Here is a 21,755-nt window from a genome sequence, read left to right on the forward strand (position 1 = left end):
CCTAATGGTATTTTTGACTGCTGTATCGACATTCAAATAGTAGAGCATATGAAAAGACATAACAGCCTTATTTATTTATCATTTACATGATTAATAAAAAAAAATACTCAGATATGGCTGGATATCAACAGAAACACAGCTCTATTTGGTTTTTGGAACATAAACTATAAGGACAAATGTTAGGACTTTTCCAGCAATATGTGCTTTTTCCTGAAAGTTGGAGGCACACAGTTGTATTGGACGTCTTTGCATGTGGTGGCATGAAACTTGAACTGGGAGACCCATTACAATATCTCTGTGCACAGCTGATTGATTGGTAGGTAGGTAGGTAGGTAGGTAGGTAGGTTTCACAACAGACATTTCTCAAAGCAGCTTTACAGAATTTAAGAGTTAAGGTGAACAATGTGTATTTATCCCTGATGAGCAAGCCATGGCGACTGTCTCTATTAGATGTTATGAGGAAGAAACCTTGAGAGAACCCACCCTCATTTGGGTGATATCAAGAGTGTGATTATAGTCTTTAAACAATACAGAACACAGATTGTGAGTAATGCCCTTTCTACAGTCTTATACAGTCAGTTGAGATTATGGAACCAGAAGCTACTAAGCAACTCATAAAATAGCTCAACATTTGCGATTATCATCGATCCAACACCAGCTGCTTCATGCCAGAGCATTTGAACACTCAAAGAGGTCCAATGTCCAAACTACACGAGGTGGAATCGTCTTTAGATGGTTTAGATTGTTATTCTAGGAACTACTAGAAGTCAGGAGTTTTGAGATCTTAAAAAGCGTGACGGATTGTAGCATGTTAGAAGACTGCATAGATACATGGGAGCCGAACCATTTAGTGTTTTGTAAGTAAGTAGCAGTAGTTTGTAGTTGATTTGAAATTTAACAGGTAGCCTGTGTAGGGATGATAAGATTGGGGTTATATGGTCATATTTTCTTAACCTTGTGAGAACTTTGGCTGCTGCATTCTGCACAAACTGTAGCTTGCTTATTAATGATGCAGGATATCCACCAATGCATTACAGTAGTCCAGTCTGGAGCTCATAAATGCATGAACGAGATTCTCGGCATCAGATATAAACAATGTGTCTTGGCTTAGCAATATTTCTAAGGTGGAAGAAGGGTGTTTTTGTAATATGGTTATGATTTTCAAAAGATAAGTTGGTGTCTAAATTAACTTCCAGGTCTTTTACTGTTGAACTAGTAGTTACAGTACATGCTTCTAAAAGCAGGTTGAAATGCTGGAGCTTCTGTGTACTGATTTTTGGGCTGATGAGCAAAATCACTGTAATCAGTATTTAATAATAGAAAGTTATGAGTCATCTAATCTTTTCATTCTTTGACACACTCAGTTATCCGAGCCAATTGAGCTGTATCGTCCGGTTTCGATGAGATATATAGTTGGGTATCATCAGCATAACAGTGGAAGCTAATCCCATGCCTTCTAATAATATTTCACAAGGGAAGCATGTATATTGTGAAAAGCAGGGTCCTAGAACTGAACCTTGTGGCACCCCATAATTTACTTGCATTAACCTGGATATCTCTCCCATTTAAATTTACAAATGCCAATGAAATTCTGTTAACGATCCAGGAGAAGATAATTATCTATAGCGTCGAATGCAGCACTAAGATCTAGCAAAACGAACAGAAAGATGTAGCCTTGGTCTGAAGCTAAAAACAGGTCATTAGTGATTTTAACTAGAGTTTCTGTGCTATGATGGGGCCTAAAACCTGACTGACACTCTTCCAAGATATTGTAAGTAAGTAGGTAAAAGTAGGTGGGTAGGTAAATAGATAGATAGTCTTGATCAGGCAGACAGACAAACTTTATTAATCTCAAAGGAAAATTGTGATGTCACTACAGCCCATTCACAAATATACAACAAAGTACAAACAAGATGTGGAAGAATTTAAGAAAAACCCTATGATATCCTGTTTACAATAGTGCAGTCCAGTGGAAATGTGAGACATGAGTCATACAGTACATTAACAAGCTAAAAACATTGCAAGATATTATGCTATTTAAATGTACATATTATATACAGGTGGGAACTTAAGAACATGTACATAAAGTGCACTAGCAGCTTGCAATATTAATAAAAAGGGAGAATGAATGTACATGATAAGTGCCAGATTAACATTGTGGTTTACAGATTTTCTTTTTTTTAAATTTTTTTTTTTAGAGGCCCACTATAGAGCTCTGACTTCAATCCTATTAAAAAAAACTAAAAAAAAAGGGATTCCCCAGGCATCATCACCTACATCAGTACCCAAATTTACTGTAACACCCTTGTGGCTGAATGGGCACAAATCTCCACAAGCACCATCTCCAAAATGTAGTGGCGCATCTTCCCAGGAGAATCTATGCAACTTATTCACAACAGTTTACATTACAACTAAAATGAGTGAAATACTATTCATATACTATTCAAAACAAAGGCAGGTGTATTCTCTTTAGAAATAGATTTTTTGACCATATCTTCTGGGGATAGTTTGTGAACTTTACTATTGAAGTAGCTTCTAAAAAGGTAATGGAATTTATCTTGACCAAATCAAATTTATCAGGCTTAAAAAAAAAAAAAAATTTCAATCTTTTAAATTATTTTTTTTAGAACTAACTCTTTATTTTGGAATTGTAATCACATTTTCGGTATGGTCATAAAATCTCATTTTGATTTTACTTATCAAGTGGTATTTAGTTTCAATAATAACAAGCAAAAGAGTAATAAATATTGTGGATTTATTTTTCATTTACATTTACATTTGCGGCATTTAGCAGACGCCCTTATCCAGAGCGACGTACAAACGTGCTTTAAATCTCTAGTAATGAATAAATCTACACTGGTACGCAAGAATACAAACTCAATATAAATATAACTCGAATTCTACAAACTTGGAAAGTGCTAATTTAGGTATTTCAGGAAGAGGTAGGTCTTCAGTCGTCGCTTAAAGATAATCAGGGACTCTGCTGTACGGACATCTAGGGGAAGTTCATTCCACCACCTCGGTGCCAGAACAGAGAAGAGCCTTGAATTGTACTTACCTCTCATTCTGAGAGAAGGTGGTACCAATAACATGATTTTTCATGTTATTGGAAAAGGAGGACATTTATAGATGCAAATATAGTAATAATGAATTAATTTCAGTTTTTATAAACTATATTATAGTACCATGATGTGTCCCCTACACCAATGGAGATCACAAGGGGTTCAAGTCAATGTTCCATTCGTCATTTTGCTCAATCAGCCCAGTATTGCCAACATGCAGTGATAATCAACAAATACACCTGATAAACACGCTGTTGAGCAAAAATGCGGTTACAATTATTTATCAGGGTTATTCACATTTCTAAGAATAAGTAACAAATTAACTTTTCAAATGAACAGCTAGTATGTAACATCAATATTTAGTATATTTAATAAAATGTTACACCAGCACTTACTCCTAGAAGTAATAGTCCTGATTATAAATTGTATTTAAAGTCAGTTACAACCGAGACCAAAGTTTGCCACATTTCTTTATTATTTCTGCTTATGTAAGAGCCTTGCAATTTCACCGAGAGCATAAATAAAATGATCAACAGAAAGACAGTGTACAAAATGTTGAACTCAGAAAATACTTACCTTAAACCTTTCTGGTAAAAATAATAAAACATTAGCATTTGGGATGTACATTAGGGTAGTCTGCGGGCTATGATCAGATTTGCATTGAGGAGGGGGGGGGTGGGTTCTTCATTCTAGATTCTCCACAGACATTCTGGGCATGTTTTACGAAAAACAATATAACTGAAAGCATTTAGCATGAGTGACGAAAAAAAAAAAAATAAAGCGTTTGAGAATCAGTACAATTCACTTATCTATCCCAGGTCATGATGAACCGACTTAAAATAGATAAAGAAATATCTGCTAAATAAAAAGGCAAACGTTCACATTAGCATGTTATCAGAAAATCTTTCATTTTTAGCAACATACCAAAGTGTTTAAGTTCAACACTGTCCCTCTGATGCTTAAAAAAAAAAAAAAAACACCTTCATCTAAAGACACAAAGGTCACAATTTGACACAAGATTGTTCTGTCTTTAAAAGTCCATACCCAAGCAGAACAGAGAAGCACTGGGGAAGTGAAGGCAGCGTGAAAAAATTTTTTTTTTGGGTGGAAAAGGAGTCTCAGTGAAGGAGGATTAATCATCACACTCTCCTCGCTGGCTCAGAGAAACTAAATCTGTGGCTGAAGGGTCAGTTCAAAGTGATCAACAGCAGGCTCTATGGAGTCTCTGACACTGATGAAAACAGAGGAAGCGTAGGGGTTGAGTAACTCATGGAGGGGAAAGGGGGAGAGGGGTGCAGATCAGGCGCTTTCACTGGTGTCAAGCAACTGCATCTTCACCATGTGGTCGGGTTTGGCACCGCTTGCATGGTGCTCCCACATCTGCAGGTAGAGGCGCTCTAAGTCCATAGTGTACTGCTTAGTGTTGAAGAGCGGGCTGCAGATACGCTGTTTCCACACACGGGAACGGACCTTCTTCAAGCTACAGGAAAAAACAAGAGGCAGCAATTTTATGCATGCTACAAATATATAATAGGAACAAGTTAAAAACTGGATAGGGATGAAAGATTAAATCATCCCAATGTGAATTGGGATATTCTGAAGTGCTTTGAATATCTAATATAGCTGCAAAATTCAGGTCATCTTATATGATCTCTAATAAAAACACCTTTTTTAGTCTATATTGTGCAGCAATGCTAAAATCTTACTTAATCTTACGTGTAAATAGTGATTTAAGCATTATTTAATTAGTTGTAAAATAAGTCATGAAAGATATTGTGCTTGTCACTTTTCTTCCGTTACTACGGTTTCTTTTACAGCTATTTTAAACCCTACTCCTATCCATTATCTACATATTTCCACGTTCATAACAAGCAGCTATGAAATGTAAGAATCAACCACAAGTGATGAAATAAGAAAGGAATATGTTTCCTACACACAACAAACTCCCAGTATGAATTACTATATTATTAACAACTGTCCATTTGAAAGCAGTTGATTACTTAAAGTTGTTAGTTTAGTAGCCATTTTGGTTGACTTACTACTCCATGTCTGTGCCGAGTTTTACGGCCACATCTTCGTACTCCTGGCGACTCTGTGCGATGAGCTCAGGGCAACCAAGGCAGGTCAACTGCGAGGCAGCCACGCGAGAAGCAAGTGTCTCGCCTAAATACACCAAACAAACACAGATTTTTATTTTTAAACCAAGTTTCTAAGAACAATGTAAAGCTTAGCAATTTAGATTAATTATCAATTAATATTTGAGTGTTTTTTTTTTTTTAACACTTAATATTGTTCAAGGGAAAGAAAGCAGTTTCTACAATTGATTACACCAAAATAACTTATCGTGTCCAATGTAATTTTTATACATACATGTTTTGCCATTCTGTCAAAGTGTGCCAACAACTCAACAACTCTGGTGTCAAATACAGTTTAGTTTTAAATTAAACTGTTCTTGCTTTGTTGTTAACGTGTGTCAACCAACTTTAAAACAATCTTTCAGGGACCAGAACATGTAGAAATGTGAGACCATTAATGGTAACGATAATCGTTGTATCACCACATGACTAAAGACATTAGACAGTCACTGACCTGGCATTGTGACCATTGGGGTCCCAGCCCAGAGCACATCCATGCCAGTGGTGTGGCCATTGCAGAGAGGCGTGTCAAGACAGACATCAGCCAGCTGGCCACGCCTCACATGTTCCTCTTTAGGGGCAACAGGGGAGAAGATGATGCGGCTGGCAGGCAGGCCCATGTTCTGGGCATATTGCTGGATGTTGGGTTCACCCACAGCTGGGAAGCGCAACAGCCAGAGGACGCTGTTTGGCACACGTTTCAGAATCTGAAATAACAAAAAGAAAGAATGAGCAACGTACCTACTTCTTTACCCAAAAGTATCTCCCAAAAATACTGCTTGGTTGTACTTACATTGGCCCACATCTGAAGAGTTGGGGGGTCAATCTTGTAAAGTTGGTTGAAGTTACAGTAGACAATGGAGTCCTCAGGTAGACCATACTGAGAGCGAGTGGTCACAACAATTGTTCTAGGAACCTCTTCTCCCGTGGCAGCCTTATTATTAATCTTTTGGAAGAGAGGAAAAAAAATACCTATTTGTCAAACAGATTTTCAGATGCCATGTGCTTTGTGCTCATTAAGCATTTAGAATGCTGAGACCACAGTTAAAAGTATAAAATAAAGGGATTTTATGTATTTTCAGTGTTAATATGGCACAAAGGCATTTTGCCCATCTTTACCATGGGTACAATTCTGGAGCTGATGACACCCATCTGACCCATCTGTGAGAAGCATATGTTGGCCATTATATTTAAAATATGATATATATGATAAATATTTACATTATTTTACCATTGATGTTCCAAGTACAATTAAAATCTTTAAAATAAATATGAAATACACAAAATATGTGGGCACTGTGAGCATACCATTTATAGATGTTCTTCATGCTATGCTCAAGATAAAACAATCCAATTATTGACTACAACTACTCCAGAGTCCCACAAACATAACATGCCAATCTATTGTATGATAGATTTTTTTATGGTCAGCTCTAATCAGGATGTTATATATAAAGTGCATGGGTTTATAATAGCTGTAGTTCTATATAACGGTTAGTTTAATCCTGCAGGATTGAACACTTCACTAGGAGGCCATTAGAAAGAAAGATAAAGATGGAGGGGTTAGGGTGATAAAGTAAAATCAGTCATTCCATTGATGACAAAAGTAAGTATATAACCAATAATAAAATTTAAGCTGCTGACACTGTTGAACAATGACAACTATATACTCTTCAAAAAAGCTTCCGGGCAAAAAATCCTCGGTTAACATCGATAATTAATAGTCGCACAGGTACAAACAAGCACTCCTAAAACAAGTAACAAATAAAATTCTAAATGAGAAACGATGTGTTTGTTATTCACAGAAGCAATCAGTCTTCAGTCCTTGCGAGTGCCCCTACAGCATTTGTAAAATACACAGGTTTAAATAAAAAATATATATATAATCATAAATTTATATATGAAAATAAAAAAAGAAATCAATAAATAAAATTCAGAAGCAGACTTGTTACTGTAAACCAACAGTGTGATCTTCACAACTAGCTAAAGAGTAAGGCTGCACTAAATTAAAACTAAACACACTTTTACTATACCGATCTACTAACATGTTAGGAAATATATGATGATTTGCCTGTCCTATGACTCACATGACCTAATGCCTTGACCTTCTCCTAATACAATATTCAAATATGCGAGGTAGACTTCAAAAATAAAAATACTCTGCAGTTGCAGCCCTACTAAAGTTTGTCATACCTTCAAGGCTACAGTCCCAGATACTACAACCTCCGAGACAGTATATATCTGAAAAACAACAAGACCTGGTGATACCACATCCCTGTCTACTACAACAGCCCTTTACAAGGGCTTGTCTTTAGCAAATAATCTTCCATGTTTGATTTAAGCACCAGATCAGGATACGTGCGAATTTGTGTGAATTGTGAATTAGATCAGCGTCATCATCTAGAGGAACCAAATCTCTCTGTTTATCACAAGTACCAAAACATACATGAGTGCTACAATGCTGTATATTAGTAGTCAAGATAGAATTGCCAATCAGGACGAAATCAAGTGAATTGTTCCATTATCCAATAAAAACCTTTTCATTTTTGTGCCAACTTAATAAATCTACAGCAATCTACCAAAGAATAAAACAGTGCCAGCAGATAAAAAAATAAAAAAAGAATGGCGGCAGCATCCACATGCAGGAAGCAAATCAATTACTCAGGCAGCAAGTTTTCACCTCCTACACTCTACTGTGTTGGAAAATGCAGACAGTCGATAGAAAATACCTGGGTGGTAGCCAAGCCATTGCTGACTGTGAAACTATTGATGGTGACCTGGATCTGGCCCTGGTTGATCATGTTTATAATGGCCTCAGCAGCTGTGTTCATAGGGATGACGGGCATGGAGAGGGATCCATTACTATCTGTGGCCTCCTGGCTGTCACACTCCATCTGGAAAAAGGTCTTGCATAATGTATTCAGTCACCCTAAAACATGACTTAAATGTTGCTTAAAATTTCCTCTTACCTTGATGACCTTGACATCTGGTAGGCTGTCTAAAAATGCTTTGAGGTCAATTCCATTTAGTACGATGCGATTGTCAAAAATGTGTCCATTAGACTTAAAGTCAATCACAGCCTTTTTCTGTGAAGCATAAATACAAATGCTTAAAAAAAAAAAAAAATAAAAAATAAAAAAAAATACACCCTTTGCCAAGACAACAATTCATCTAACAGCATTACATCAGTTAAAGAAATGTGATTAAATGTCTCTTGCCTTAAGGTGTGGGAACATGTTAGCATGATCTCCAATAAAGAATGTGTTTGGCATGTAGGCCATCTTCTCAGAATACTGCTCAGCCACATCAACTGGAGAGGTCTCCTTATCAGTAACTATGTAGTCCATGAAGGGAGCTCCACTGGTGCCTGGGTAGCCAAGCCACATCGCCTGAGGAAAACAAAAAGTTAAAAAAGCCAAATAAAACATTAGAATTATTTATATTGTGATTTTATTTTATTTATTTTTACCTGAATGGGAGCTGGTCGCAATGCAAACAGCTCATTACGAGCACCTTTGGTATAACCATTCATATTGACTAAGATGTGAATTCCATCTTGGTGGATCCTGTCTGCAGCTTTGCCATTGCAGGGAATCTTTTTAGAAAGATATACAAATCAGGAATGTGAGCAGCAGCATCAGAACACCACCAAAGTTATTCAAACCTGTTTTTATTTTTGCATGTTCTGACCTGGGAAAGATCAGTAAAATGATGGGCTTCAGCCATCACTTTGACTCTAAAGTTTGTGCTGTCATCAGGACTGAGGGCATAGCAGAACACCTATAAATAGAATTAAACCAGATCAATACAGAATCACAAAGCACTCATTTACTGACTACAACCAAAAACAATACATGCATTTGAATAAAGAACTCACCTCAAACTTTTCAGATGTGTGCATGCCAGGAATGGATTGCATGAGGTGGGAGGTGGGGTGGTTGCCAAAGTCTGAGCTTACATAGCCAATGCGCAAACGGCCTGCACTAGCTTTTAGATCTTTAGGATGCTCATAGGCAGGCTTATGAAGAGCATTGATCTATAAAACAGTCATAGACATTTACATTACATTAGTAGCATTTAGCAGACATCTATTTCCAGAGCGACGTACAAAAGTGCTTTGAGTCTCTAGCAATGAATAAATCTACACCGGTATGCTAGATTACAGACTTAAGATAAATTAGCCAACAACTCTGTTGAGTGTTTTTTTTTGTTTTTTTTTATTCAAAAAACAAAGCAAACTTGGAAAGTGTTAGTTTAATACATTTATTTAGGGTACAGGCAATTATCACTGACATCAGAGACTTTTTAAAATCAACTACTTTTAAAGTTTAGGAATAACTGAACATGCAGGTTATAATAAATGTATATGTTTGGTAGAAACCCTGGACTGCAATTCACAGATGCATAGAAAATTTAGCTACTATAAAAAAGTAAAGCGAATTTCACGCCACAAAAGGGCTGTACAACTACTTACCTTATCCAAGCAAAGGTTGCCATGTCTCTCAGCAATGGCTTTACGGAAGCCATGGGAAAGAGGATACAACATGCTGTGATGAGGGTGCACCGAGGGCAGTCGGTTCTTTTCCAACTGGTCAGCCACAATGCTAACCAACTTCTTCATGCGCTCATCATAATCGGTCCAGTCACAAACAATCTGGAAACAAGAACGGTTATAACCACATGACAGCAACTGCATATTACCTATAGTTTTCAAACTGCTGTATAAACATTACCTACAAACGTCACAAAGAAGTGAAAATCTTCTAGGCTGCTCAGTACATCTTTTTATACAGATAAAATTATTATTGATTCTTCCTAACAAGTACCTGAATCCATGGTCTGAAAACCATGCCTAAATTAGCAATCATTTTACCCAGCAGAACCCAACAATCAAACAGCGTCTACAGAAATAACCCCTGTGTATGAAATCGATATATAAGCTATTAGTTACACGAACCATTGACAACAACCAGCTACATATCAGAACTACATTCAACAACACACTATGAATAATTATTCAAAATATGTAATAAATAAATAGCATTAATAGGGCTAATTTGTAATGTGCATACCTGCAGGCAGTGTGCAAGATTGCAATAAGCATCTGGGAAGTCAGGTTTGAGCTTCAGAGCAGTGCGGTAAGATGCAATAGCTTCTGGAATATTCCCAGAGTCCTGTGGGCCAAAGTGCATGAATATATTTAAAATGACATTAAGGTCATTGTGTAACACTCGTATATATACACTTTTATACATTTATATGTCGTCTGGTGTCTTTATTGATGTATCTTATCTAGACAGCTAGCTTGATGTTCACAAAAAACAAACAAAAAAACATGCAAGAAGGTTTCAAGAAGTGACCTTGTGTATTGAGGCCAGGTTGCTGTGAGCATCAGCAAATGCAGGGTTGATCTGAATAGCACGTGTGTAGCACTGCAGTGCCCCCTGAACATCCTGCATCTCCTTCAGTGTGTTTCCCATGTTGGAATAAGCATCAGCAAAGGTGGGGCTGATCCTGCAAGTGTTCAGAGTCAAAGAAAATGCATAAATATTCTGCACACACCATATATGCCTACAACATAATGTTTTACTTCAAATAGCAGGAAATAAAGCATGCCTGATAGCTTCTTTGTAATGCATGAGGGCTTCCTGTAGCTTGCCCTGTTGCTGAAGGACGCTGGCCAGGTTGGAGTGGGCTGCAGCAAACTCTGGAAACACCTGTTTAAAAACACACACACACACACACACACACACACACACTCAGAATTCAGAAAAATGCTTGAGGAACATGGTTTTCAGTAGTGTGCAGATCTAGGTCACACAGGACAGGAACAGAATACTTGGAGAACCCCTACCTCAAGAGCTTTCCTGTAGAGCTGGACAGCCTCCTCAATGTTGCCTTGCTCCCTCTTGATGTTGGCAAGGTTATTGAGTGAGTCAGCATGCGTGGGGCAAAGGCGAAGTGCAGTGTTGTAGCACTCCTCAGCCTCCGATACCTAACAACAAACAATTTAGTCTTATACATAACATACATCTTTTAATTATTTACAAGCACCAATTTTCTTATATATCAAAGATAATATCCGTTTCAACTAAAGAAATAAAAAATCCTGACCAGTCACCAGTGGTACTGGTGTGTAATCTGGATTTGAATATAAGGCACAGTTTAAAAAAAATTTATTTATACCTTGAGCCATAGAATCTATTTGTTACCGGGCTAAATTTGCTCCTCCTGCACAACAGTCTAAACGCAGGTTTGGCGTTGTACATTATAAAAAGTTGGGGTAGAGGTACAAATTGTAGTAAATGCAGCTAAAACTTTAAAGAGAATCTTAGCAGTTTATTGCTGTCTGCATCTACAAAAGAATCACTTTGTGACTGTATACGAATAAACAAGAACAAAATGTGGCTTGTACAAAGACAGTTCCTTACATTGCCTTTTTCTTTAAGAGCATTAGCCAGATTGCAGTAAGCGTCAGGGAAGTGAGGCTGCAGCTCAATTGCACGCCGATAGGTGTCAATGGCCAAATCTATCAGACCCTGCTCGTAGTACACACAAGCCAGGTTGCCGTGGACTACAGCATGGTTGGGGCTCAGACTGAGGGCTCGCAGATAACCAGCAACAGCTCTGTGAGAAACAATTTTGTAAATTAAAACTCAATATCCAATGATGTACTATTTGCACACATGGTATAACAATACCTAAGAAATAGTGTAGAAAAAGCTTACCTGTCGAAGATGCGAGCTTCTTTAAGTACATTGCCCAAGTTTATGTAAGCATCCAAAAAATTTGGATCCAAGGTTACTGCCTACAAAAGACACAAAAGCCAACAAAAATTAATTTCCTCATCTACATGTAAATTAAGTAACTTGCAATTACTTGCATTAATGTTCATGTGGAACCCACTCACTTTCTCAAAATGATGAATGGCGAGCCAGATCTCTCCCTGAGCATTGAACACGCAGCCCAGGTTGCTCCATGCCACGGCAAAGTTTGGCTGAGTCTCAATTGCCTTCAGGTAGCAAGCCTTTAACAGGTTAACAATGAAAACAACAGAAGAAAGAGGGACAGAGAGGAGTAAAAGAGCAGATAGGGGGAGATGTGGGATAGGAAAAAAATGAGATTGAATAAAAAGAAAGAAAACAAAAGGGGCAGAGAAAACCAGAGTTAGAATCCACACTCAATAAAGCAAAAAGTGAGTCTACAGCGTGGGCTCGCAAGCGCATTATACTGCCGCGCTAAGCTGCACGCTTTTTCCTGCGCTGCGCAAATCTGACCAGCACCTTCACCCTGACTGACATTTTTCAGTTATGGTCTCATCATTTGAAGAAATAGTATGAGATATGCAAAATTCCAGGAAACTGAGATCGCATACTGTGTGACTATGGCAAAGGTTACACATACAAACAAAAACATACAAAATTCACACAAAGCTAAATTGGTCACAGATTTATTCAGACTGCAGTCACAACCTTAAATGCCTGTGTGAAGTGTAGGAGAAGGTCCCTGTAATGCAGGCGCAAAAAAGGCCACACGGGCAGGGGTTTTGCCGCACGGTGGTCGCAATGTGTTTGCTCGCCGCTTTTCGCCGCGCTAACCCCGGCTCAGCGAACAGACCACAGACCAAAAACCCCACGCACTCCTAAGCCCACCAGACTGACACACTCTCTGGATCCAACCAACCCTCAGGAACACAACAGAGGCCAAAGGCGTTTCAGGTTTGTTTGACTTTTAGGACTTATGTTGAGCATAACACAATCAACTAAACTGCTTGCCAATAGTGCCCTGTGCTGGGTATGGGGTCCGGCGGGTGTCATGCTACTGGGCTAGTCGGGCAGATCTGCAGTCTGTAGGCCGGGAGGACATAGGGAAGTGGAGCATTTGTTGCGCGCAGGCGCTTTTGAATCGCAATAGAGGGCGTTTTTCGCTGCGCAACCCATGCGTCGCTGCAGACTCACGGCGCATCATCGGCTCAGCGGAACGCTGCAACTCCAAATCAAGAGGAAAAACAAAATGATAAACCAAGGCAACAGGAAAAAAATAAACAAGTAAGAGTTAGAGGGTTCTTACTGTGTTTTGTTTGCTTACTGCATCCAATCCATATAAATTTTAATTATTATGTTGGGTGATCTTAAGCTGTACAGAGGAAGTTTACAAAAAACTTTAGAATTTTTCTGTCAATTACTTTTTTCCCCTCTGTTTTTTCTTTTGTTCTTCAAAAGGTAGCCACAAGACAGAAGAACTCAGGCATTTTTTTTTTTTTTTTTTTTTTTTTTTTGCTGGCAGTTACAAACCCGTTTCCATATTTTTGGACTTTGTCTGGGGGTAGCGGCCGCAGCTGGAAGAAGAGGAGAGGACTGATGCTGCCCTAGTGTTCCTTTCCGCCGGACCGCACCTACGCAGGAATAGTGTCACCCACCTGAAACCTTCTAAATAACAATATCAGTGGTGGAAGAAACCAAAAGAGACAAAATAAGAAAACAAGAGCGTTAGTAAAAGTTGACAATCAATACATTTGTTTTATATGGATATAAAAAAAAAATAAGCACAGAACCAAAAGAATAATAAAAATAAAATACTCTCATTTCAAATCATGCAATTAAATGCAGTTCAACTTTTAGAGTGATAAATATATATGCTTATGAAGGGATGGGAGAGAAGAAAGGCTTTCTGTTACATTTCATTCCAAATGTTTATTCATCCTGTTTAAAGGGAAGTAAAAGGAGGGAGGCTAACTGGCTTGATCTTCCCCAAATGAACTCAAAACATGTCCTTAGGGAATAATATTAATCATAACATTAATAGCAACACAAAAGTAAGAAATTCATTGCTTCCATCATTTTCCTTAGTTTTTTAAACTCTTACAAGGTTTAATACATTGCTTGCTTTATCCTGTCCTGCCTTCTTGAATCCTGCCCAATGGATAAAGAAAAAAGGTCTGTGGTTTAATGATTTGTATCTAGAAGCATCCAGAGCTCTGAAATAAAGAAGTCAATGCTTGTGCTGCGCGTGTAATTCTTTCTCTCTATCATCGCATCTGCAGCGTGCAGTGGAGTGCATATTAGGAGCTGCCTGCCTGGCACAGCCTCAGGCTAACATCACAGTGTCAACAATGTATAATACCACCCAAACCTCCCATGTGCTTTTGAGCCAATCTAGGTGAAAAACAAATCAAAAAGAAAGAAAATTTATATTTCTGAAGAATGTACAATTTCTTTTTCTGCTTTTTATTTGCTTGTTTTTTTGTACAAAAACACTGTGAAGCCCTTACGGGTATTAGTGAATTGGCTGGAGGGTCAGGCAAGCAGCTCTGAGCGCGCACACTCCACGGACCCTGAGCGGGCGCGCGGGGGGTCGGAGCGACAGAGCTGACATGGAGGAGGGCTGGAACCCTAGTGCTCCTCCCCACTCCTCCCCCCTGGGGCAACAAATAAGAGGGCTTCTAACGAACAAGCAGATAAATTCGTCTGCAACTTTAATATCCCACAAATTCACAATCGAAAGTATATTGTCCTAATTTGGGGCGAGTAAGATATTATTTGTGGGTGGGAAAAAAAACCTCTATCTAAAACCCCGCATCGTCCTCTAAAACATCTGGGGTAAAAATTAATGGTGATTCTTTTAACAGATTAAATAAAAATATCTCTGGGTTGGAAGCCATCTTATTTTTAGCATAGCAAATATCACTAACTTCATATCAAATCCATTTTGTTTTGTTCAAGACCGAGCCAGCATTATCCCTCCAAAACTCTAAAGATATGAACATGCCAGAACAGTAATGCGTGTTTAAAGATTCCCCTCTGTTGAGAGACAGAAGGGCCCAGCCTTTCTTCCTGTGTGAAGGGGCACTGACCAAGAAACTAGATCAGAATGTGGCACAGAGTTTAAAGACAGCGAAGCAGAAAGAGTGAGAGGGGGAAGCAGGATGGCAATGAAGAAAAAAATGTAGGTACTCTAAGCTCGTCGTCATGTAACAAAAATATTTAAATAAAAAAAGGCAATGAACATAGGGTTCCCTGAGTTTGTAATGACAGTGCTTGGTGCTTCAGGACTTAAATCAGTGAATGATGGTGTGGTACTTGGAGGTGCGCTAAGAGCATTTCTGCTTGTGAAACTACTAGCTACTAGCTGTGTTGCAGACTCTGCTAAACAACAGAGTGAGTGGTGGCATGAAGCTGAACTGATAATTGTGTGAAGGGATGAAAAAGAAAAGTGTAGGAAGCACCACATGTCTAGAAAGCTGAAAGGGGTCTTAGTGTTTGTTTGTGGTCAGGGGAAGCACTCACTCCCAAAGCACAGTGTTAAGAGTTATAAGGGAACTGAAAATGGCCTAGTATCTATCTAGTAAGAAAGGGCAAAAAAAAAAAAAAAAAAAGATTTTTTTTTCCCAAATAAAAACCTAAATAAACAAAACAAAAAAAAACATGCACACACTGACATATCAAAACAGACCTTTGCCTCTTCCAAACGCCCAAGAGCTTTAAGAAGGTTGCCCAAGTCGCTGCGAACACAATACAGATCCTGAAACAAAAAATAATTAAAAAAAATTACACTTATATATATATATATATATATATATATATATAACAAAAATTGTAACTACAGAGCTGTTCACAATAATAAAAATTCTATTGATATTAATTGTGCTTTGCAACTGTTTACCGGGTTGTACTGAAGAGCAGACACATAAGCCTGCACAGCACCCTCCATGTCTCCGGCTGCAACCAGAGCCGCTGCCAGGTTGATGTAGCCATCGATGAAGTCAGGCTTTAGCCGCAGCGCGTGCCGATAGTGCTCGATCGCCTCCTGCAGTTGACCACGCTCCTTAAACACGTTGCCCAGGTTGGAGTAGGCCTCAGCAAGCATTTGATTCTGTTTAATGGCCAGGGTGCTGAAGTGAGCAGACCTGTATTTCAGGACAAAGCCCAAAAATGAGTCACCAAAAATGTGACCAAACCAAAAAGCTAATATAGCCATCAGCATGAAAGACCAAACAGAACAAAATCAAAGTAAGTACCACTGAAAGTAAGAATTTACTCAGACAAATGCCCAGCAGTGCCAAGTTTTTTGCATTTGAAGAGTAGAGACCAGGGATGTACAAAATCAGTATGGTTAGTAGAGGGTGCTTATTGACATAGAATTGGTGCCAGCAGCACATATTTCGCATGTAATTTTATGGCAAGTAGCCACAAGGCAGCAGAAAATGCTGCTAAATATTTTCCACTAAGGAACAGTTAGGTCAAATACTTAAATAACAGAGTTCACCCTCCTGACCAATCACCTTACAAGCTCACTGGTTGGGCATGTGGAAAAAAATGTTTTGTTAGTGTACAAATACAAGATGTACAATATTGCAATCTATAATTTTTAATTGTGTACATTTTAACATAGGAAAAATGCAAAAGGTAGACAGGTATACAAGCTTATAAAAGAGAAGGTGGTTAACTTGTGTCTCATTTCAAAGAAGTAAGAAAAAAAATAAATAAATAAAAAGTGCAGCTGCATCTCAGGAGCCCATTGAGAAGACACCAGTCCACTCTAAGAGTCCTACCTGTCAAGCCTGCGGCACTGGAAGTGGATCGAAGAAAGCAGCAGCAGAACACCGGTATTGTCTGGCTCCTGCCGCCATAGTTGCATGCAGTGGCGCTCTGCTGCCTCAAAATCACCTGACTGATACTCGCGGTGTGCCAGCTCAGCCAACCCTTGGAAGGAAAGCATACGTTTTGTTGGTTCTGTGGCACCAACACAACCCGAAAGGAGGAGGAAGGGGGGAAAACAAGATGTTAGAAAAAATGGAAATGAGGCAAACAAATAAAAATAAAATAAAACGATGAGAACAGATGACAAATCATGCTTAAAAAAAAAAAAGAAACTAACATGCTAATAATGACTGAGTCTCTCAGTGCAGGTTTATTAATTTCAGGCAGATTATTTTGACGAGAAACTCATTCACTAAAGATGAAAAAATAAACTATGGAAATATATTACTGATTGGAAAATATTTTAAAGGATGAATTCAGACAGATATTGCCACTTTATTAACTCCTTCGTAAATAGAAAATAGAATGAACTAATTGCACCAGCCTACGTGTTCAAAGATCAGTGATCTTTATAACATTAGGATTACAATAGAAGATATATATTTCTTTACTCAGGTCAAATACCAAACTCATCCTTTAAATAATAATAATAGAACAAAGATGCAGTTGGGTGAGGGAGGAGGGAGGGGTAAGTTTAGTAAGCTTGACAAAAAACAGTTGTGACACCAAACCATTACAATCATCCGAATAGACATAGAAAAACATTTAATAAGGTCCTATTATACAGGTCCAAACTAAGAGGTCTGTGGATTAAGCAGGTCAACAAGCAGTAATCTTTTCCTATTTAAACTAACCATGTACTGCTTGCAAATGTTTTAAAATCCCTTCCACTTTTACCATTTATATTGCAAGCACAAAATGCTGCATATTTATTTTTGCCCTGGATAATTTTTTTCATTTCCTACCAAAATGCCAATCTGTACATTTGACTAATGTGTGGTTATGGAATGCCTGTAAAACAAGTTGTTTCCTGTTATCACTTACATTATAGCGGCTGCATATAGTCCTCCCTCACAGCCTTATTTTTTCCTCTCAGACAAAAAAAAAATGCAGTTCACAGATTGAGAAAGCAAAGGGATGCTCCTGTATCAGAAAACTTTTTGTGAGCATTCTGCCATTTAGGTCCCTGTGTGTAAAAGCTCAATGTTTTAGGATGTGCACATTAATCAATTAACACGTTCTTACAAATCAGCATTTATAATTCATCAGAGCTGTGATAAAGCAGTGTAACACACCTGGCAGTGATCACTAATAAAAATACTGATTAACTACTGGCCTTGGTATCCCCTTTTGCCTGCAAACTTGAGAAGAAAATTTGGCTAATATTTGCTAAGATCATTTATTCATCCTTTATATATCAGGTATACAAAACTTAAACACAATGAGTGTCGTAGCCAATTAATATAAAATGTAAAAAATGCAATAAAGCTCAAATGCCGAGCGAAAGAAATGTTCAGGATCCAAAGTTGTGGTGTCAAAGAACAAGGATTTACTCAGCAAAGAGAGCAGTTCCATAGGGAAGCACCCAAAAACAGAGTCAAATCTCAAAATCCCCTTTTCTGCAACCTTTGCAACACCTATCTTCTTTTTTATTTTCCTATTACTCCCTTATCTGAAACCAATATCTCCAAATACCTAGGTTATTTCGAAATTAAACATGTGAACAAAGACACGATGGTTAAAACCAAAAGGTCTCTCATTTGGACAGTTTTCCAATCTTCTAATGTCCATTTCTTGGGTTTCTTGGCCTAATCAGGTCTCTTTACTTGCTGCAATTAAACCATGAAGGGCTGAATCACCTCTAAACGGTGGATGTCTGACCATTTATATTTAATATAAATATAGTTTTGCAGCTAATAAAATACAGTGGAGGAGCAGAAAACATGTACAAAATCATCTATCTGAACTGTATCACTGCAACCATGACTATACACTTGGTCATATATATATTCATAACCCATAAACACCTCATCCCCTGGAATTCACCTCGAACCCTGACCATCTTTTCTTCCGACACATTTATTTCGAGCTGGTAAGGCCCCGTGTTACTGATCGGAGGCAGTATCACCAAGCTACCACTCTTGTGCCCTTGAGCAATGCCATTAACCCTCTGTGTTCCAGGGGACCTGTATCATGGCTGTCCATAGCTGAGCTCTGACCCCGGTTTCCTAAAATCTCTGGGATATGCGAAGAAATTATTTTACAGCGCTGTAATGTACACGTGACAAGTTTAAAGCGTCTTATATTACGACAAATCGCCTCTTGCTTACGGATGCTTGAAACGTGCTGATTCTAATCACATTAATAATTGAATATATTGATTTATAATAGATGATAGAAACCCCATGTTAGCTGGATGCAGATTAGCAGAGGTCTAATCGGCAATCTGGGCCATATGACCAACACCAACCTTCACAAACAGCTTAATATAAAGTTATATACACACTATCACCTGTTAGACTATTGTGGCTTAGTAGTGTTAATAAATGGACAATTAAGTAAGTAAAGGGGTGATCATATTCGGGTATAAAGAATGAATGAGCTTGTTGGTGATCAGGTTTACCTGTGCTGTCGGCCACGTTTCCCACCGAGCTCGCCATCTCTCCGCCTGTCTTCGGGTTTTGCAGACTGGTCGTCAGTGTGACAAGAAATAAAGATACTACTCCCAATAATACAGTTACAGAATCTGCTGTGACTGGAGCTTATTCAGTTAAACAGCATTAACTGCAACACGTTCACGATGCTGTACCGTTGTAACTAGTTTCTTCCTCCCCACTTCTCTAGCTAGCAATGCTAATCAGTTCAACGAAAACCGATTATTTCAAGTCGCGACTATCTTCCAAACACCAAGTCGAGCAATTCTTGGTTAATTCGGCGTAATAGTAATAGAAATGGTTGTCTACCTATGTTTCAATATCGCTACAGGGTTTGTGAAAATCATTCACCATCGCACTTGCTCTGCTAACAATAGCCTGTAACAAAATGGCGGATGAGGGCGGGACTAATTTTGTTATAAAAACTAGGTCCTTCTCTGACCGATTTGGAGGATGTTTAGGAGCGGAAGTTTTTATAACTATAAGCAGCGCGTATTAGTTACGGCGAATTTGGATAAAGGTACAGGAACGTGTTAATATTTTAATTAAGTAAAATCAAATATACATGCTTATAGGGCGGCGGATGCACCCGATAAAAAAAACATAGTCGTGCTAGGTGTAAATCGTGCGGGCGGGATTGTTGTATCATTGCGCACAACACTGCGGCAAAAATGGAAGGTTGCATATGAGGTTGTTTGTTTTTTTAGGGAGGAGGCTGTTTACCTCAGCCTGACTGCTGTAATTCACACAGGACATTTCCAGGTTGTGTTGGTAAAGTGCAAGGCTGGTCAGATTATCAGATATTAACAAGTGAATATGGAGAAACAGTGAAAATCAGAAGGGTACATATCTTCTACACTGCAAAGCATGATCATAGGTTTTCATATGCAGCCCTTCTAAAGATAGACGCAGATTCGTTATTCATCCCAAAGTAAAATTCACATACTGTATTACTGCAACACAAATAATTAGAGGATACTAAAAGTATTTTCATTATAAATAAAACATAAGGAAATAGATTTGTATTGTATGAGGAAGTCAGGTGTGGCAGAGAAGTATCTGAGGGTGGTGCAGATACATGTCTGAGGACAGACTGGTTCATGGTGGAGGTTGGACTGCATCAAGGATCGGCTCTGAGCCCTTTCCTGTTTGCAGTGGTGATGGACAGATTGATGTACGAGGTCAGACACCAGGAGCCACCAGGAAGGAGGAAAAGAGGAAGACCAAGGAGGAGGTTTATGGATATGGTGAGGGAAGACATGCAGGTTGTTGGTTTGAAAGAGGCAGATGTAGAGGACAGGGGGTTGTGGAGATAGATGATCTGCTGTGGCGACCCCTAATGGGAGGAGCCGAAAGTAGAAGAAGAACAAGGAAATAGATTCATTAGCAGTCAAAAGTTTGGACACCTAATTCAGTGTATTTTTTCTTAATTTGTATTGTTTTCAACACCATACATTAATATTGATAAGATATTGCAATTATGGTAAGATATTGGCAAGATGTTGCAATTATCCTAGAACAAATATGGAATTATGCAGTCAACAGAAATGTGTTCAATAAACCAGAATGTTTTATTTTTAATTCTTTAAAGCAGCCACCTTTTGCTTTGATGACGGCATTGTACACTCTTGCCATTCTCTCAGTCAGCCTTTTAAAGTAGTCACCTGGAATTGTTTTTCAACTATCTTGAAGGAGTTCCCAGAGATGTTGAGTGCTTGTTGGCTGCTTTTCCTTCACTCTTTGGTCCAACTTATCCCAAACCAACTAAACTGGATTTAGATCAGGTGATTGTAGAGGCCAAGTCATTTGATGCAACACTTCATCACTCTCCTTCTTGACCAAATAACTCTTACATACCCTAAAGGTGTGTTTAGGCTCATTGTCCTTATGTAAAATATATAATGATCCCACTAAGTGTAAAACAAAAGTGGTGGCATGTTGCTGCAAAAATGCTGTGACTAAATTACCAACAGCTTCACAAGCAAAGCACCCCCACACCATCACACCTCCTACTCTATTCTTCACAATGAGGCCATACATTCAGGAATTCTTTGTTTATTCTCTGTATGGAACCAAACATCTTAAATTTTGGACTCATCAGACCAAGCAAGAGTTCGTCACAGATCTAATGTTCATTCCTTTTGTTCCTTGGTCCAAGCAAATCACTTCTGCGTTATTCCTTCTGAAGTAAAGGTTTCTTAGCCGCAATTCAACCATAAAGGCCAGAATCCCGCAGTCTCCTTATGCGTTTATGTAAATCAGCAGTTTCTGAGGCTGGTTATTTTAATAAACCTATCTTTTGCAGCAGAGGTAGCTCTTGGTCTTCCTTTCCTGTGACGTCCCTCATTACAGCCTATTTTATCA

The 21,755-nt window shown here is 38.5% G+C and overlaps 1 protein-coding gene and 1 long non-coding RNA gene across 5 annotated transcripts in view; one reads left to right on the forward strand and one right to left on the reverse strand.

The window, feature by feature from the left end:
- Window positions 1-3,519: 3,519 nt before the first annotated feature.
- Window positions 3,520-19,753, reverse strand: LOC124385793 (UDP-N-acetylglucosamine--peptide N-acetylglucosaminyltransferase 110 kDa subunit). 4 transcript variants are annotated; one of them, XM_046849113.1, is made up of 23 exons: window positions 19,361-19,753; window positions 16,749-16,899; window positions 15,860-16,103; window positions 15,650-15,718; window positions 12,108-12,224; window positions 11,926-12,005; window positions 11,629-11,824; window positions 11,052-11,192; window positions 10,814-10,914; window positions 10,558-10,711; window positions 10,270-10,371; window positions 9,672-9,851; window positions 9,075-9,233; window positions 8,888-8,977; window positions 8,667-8,792; window positions 8,416-8,586; window positions 8,167-8,283; window positions 7,927-8,091; window positions 6,317-6,358; window positions 5,991-6,143; window positions 5,652-5,904; window positions 5,102-5,225; window positions 3,520-4,542 (listed from the first exon to the last, which is right to left on the reverse strand). In XM_046849113.1, the coding sequence occupies exons 1-23, from the start codon at window positions 19,395-19,397 to the stop codon at window positions 4,362-4,364; spliced, it is 3,153 nt and encodes a 1,050-aa protein (XP_046705069.1). In that variant the 5' UTR covers window positions 19,398-19,753; the 3' UTR covers window positions 3,520-4,361. The 4 variants fall into 4 exon arrangements, with proteins under 4 accessions (XP_046705069.1, XP_046705068.1, XP_046705070.1 ...); XM_046849112.1 differs by having other exon boundaries at window positions 16,749-16,929; XM_046849114.1 differs by lacking the exon at window positions 6,317-6,358 and having other exon boundaries at window positions 16,749-16,929; window positions 19,361-19,752.
- An 80-nt stretch (window positions 19,754-19,833) lies between these two features.
- LOC124385794 overlaps window positions 19,834-21,755 on the forward strand; it is a 7,458-nt gene continuing 5,536 nt past the window's right edge. Inside the window, exon 1 of the long non-coding RNA XR_006925798.1 lies at window positions 19,834-19,911. This is a non-coding gene — a long non-coding RNA (uncharacterized LOC124385794). The remainder of the gene's footprint in view (window positions 19,912-21,755) is intronic.

This window comes from Silurus meridionalis, chromosome 5 (genome assembly GCF_014805685.1).
Source record: "Silurus meridionalis isolate SWU-2019-XX chromosome 5, ASM1480568v1, whole genome shotgun sequence".
Lineage (NCBI taxonomy): Eukaryota > Metazoa > Chordata > Actinopteri > Siluriformes > Siluridae > Silurus > Silurus meridionalis.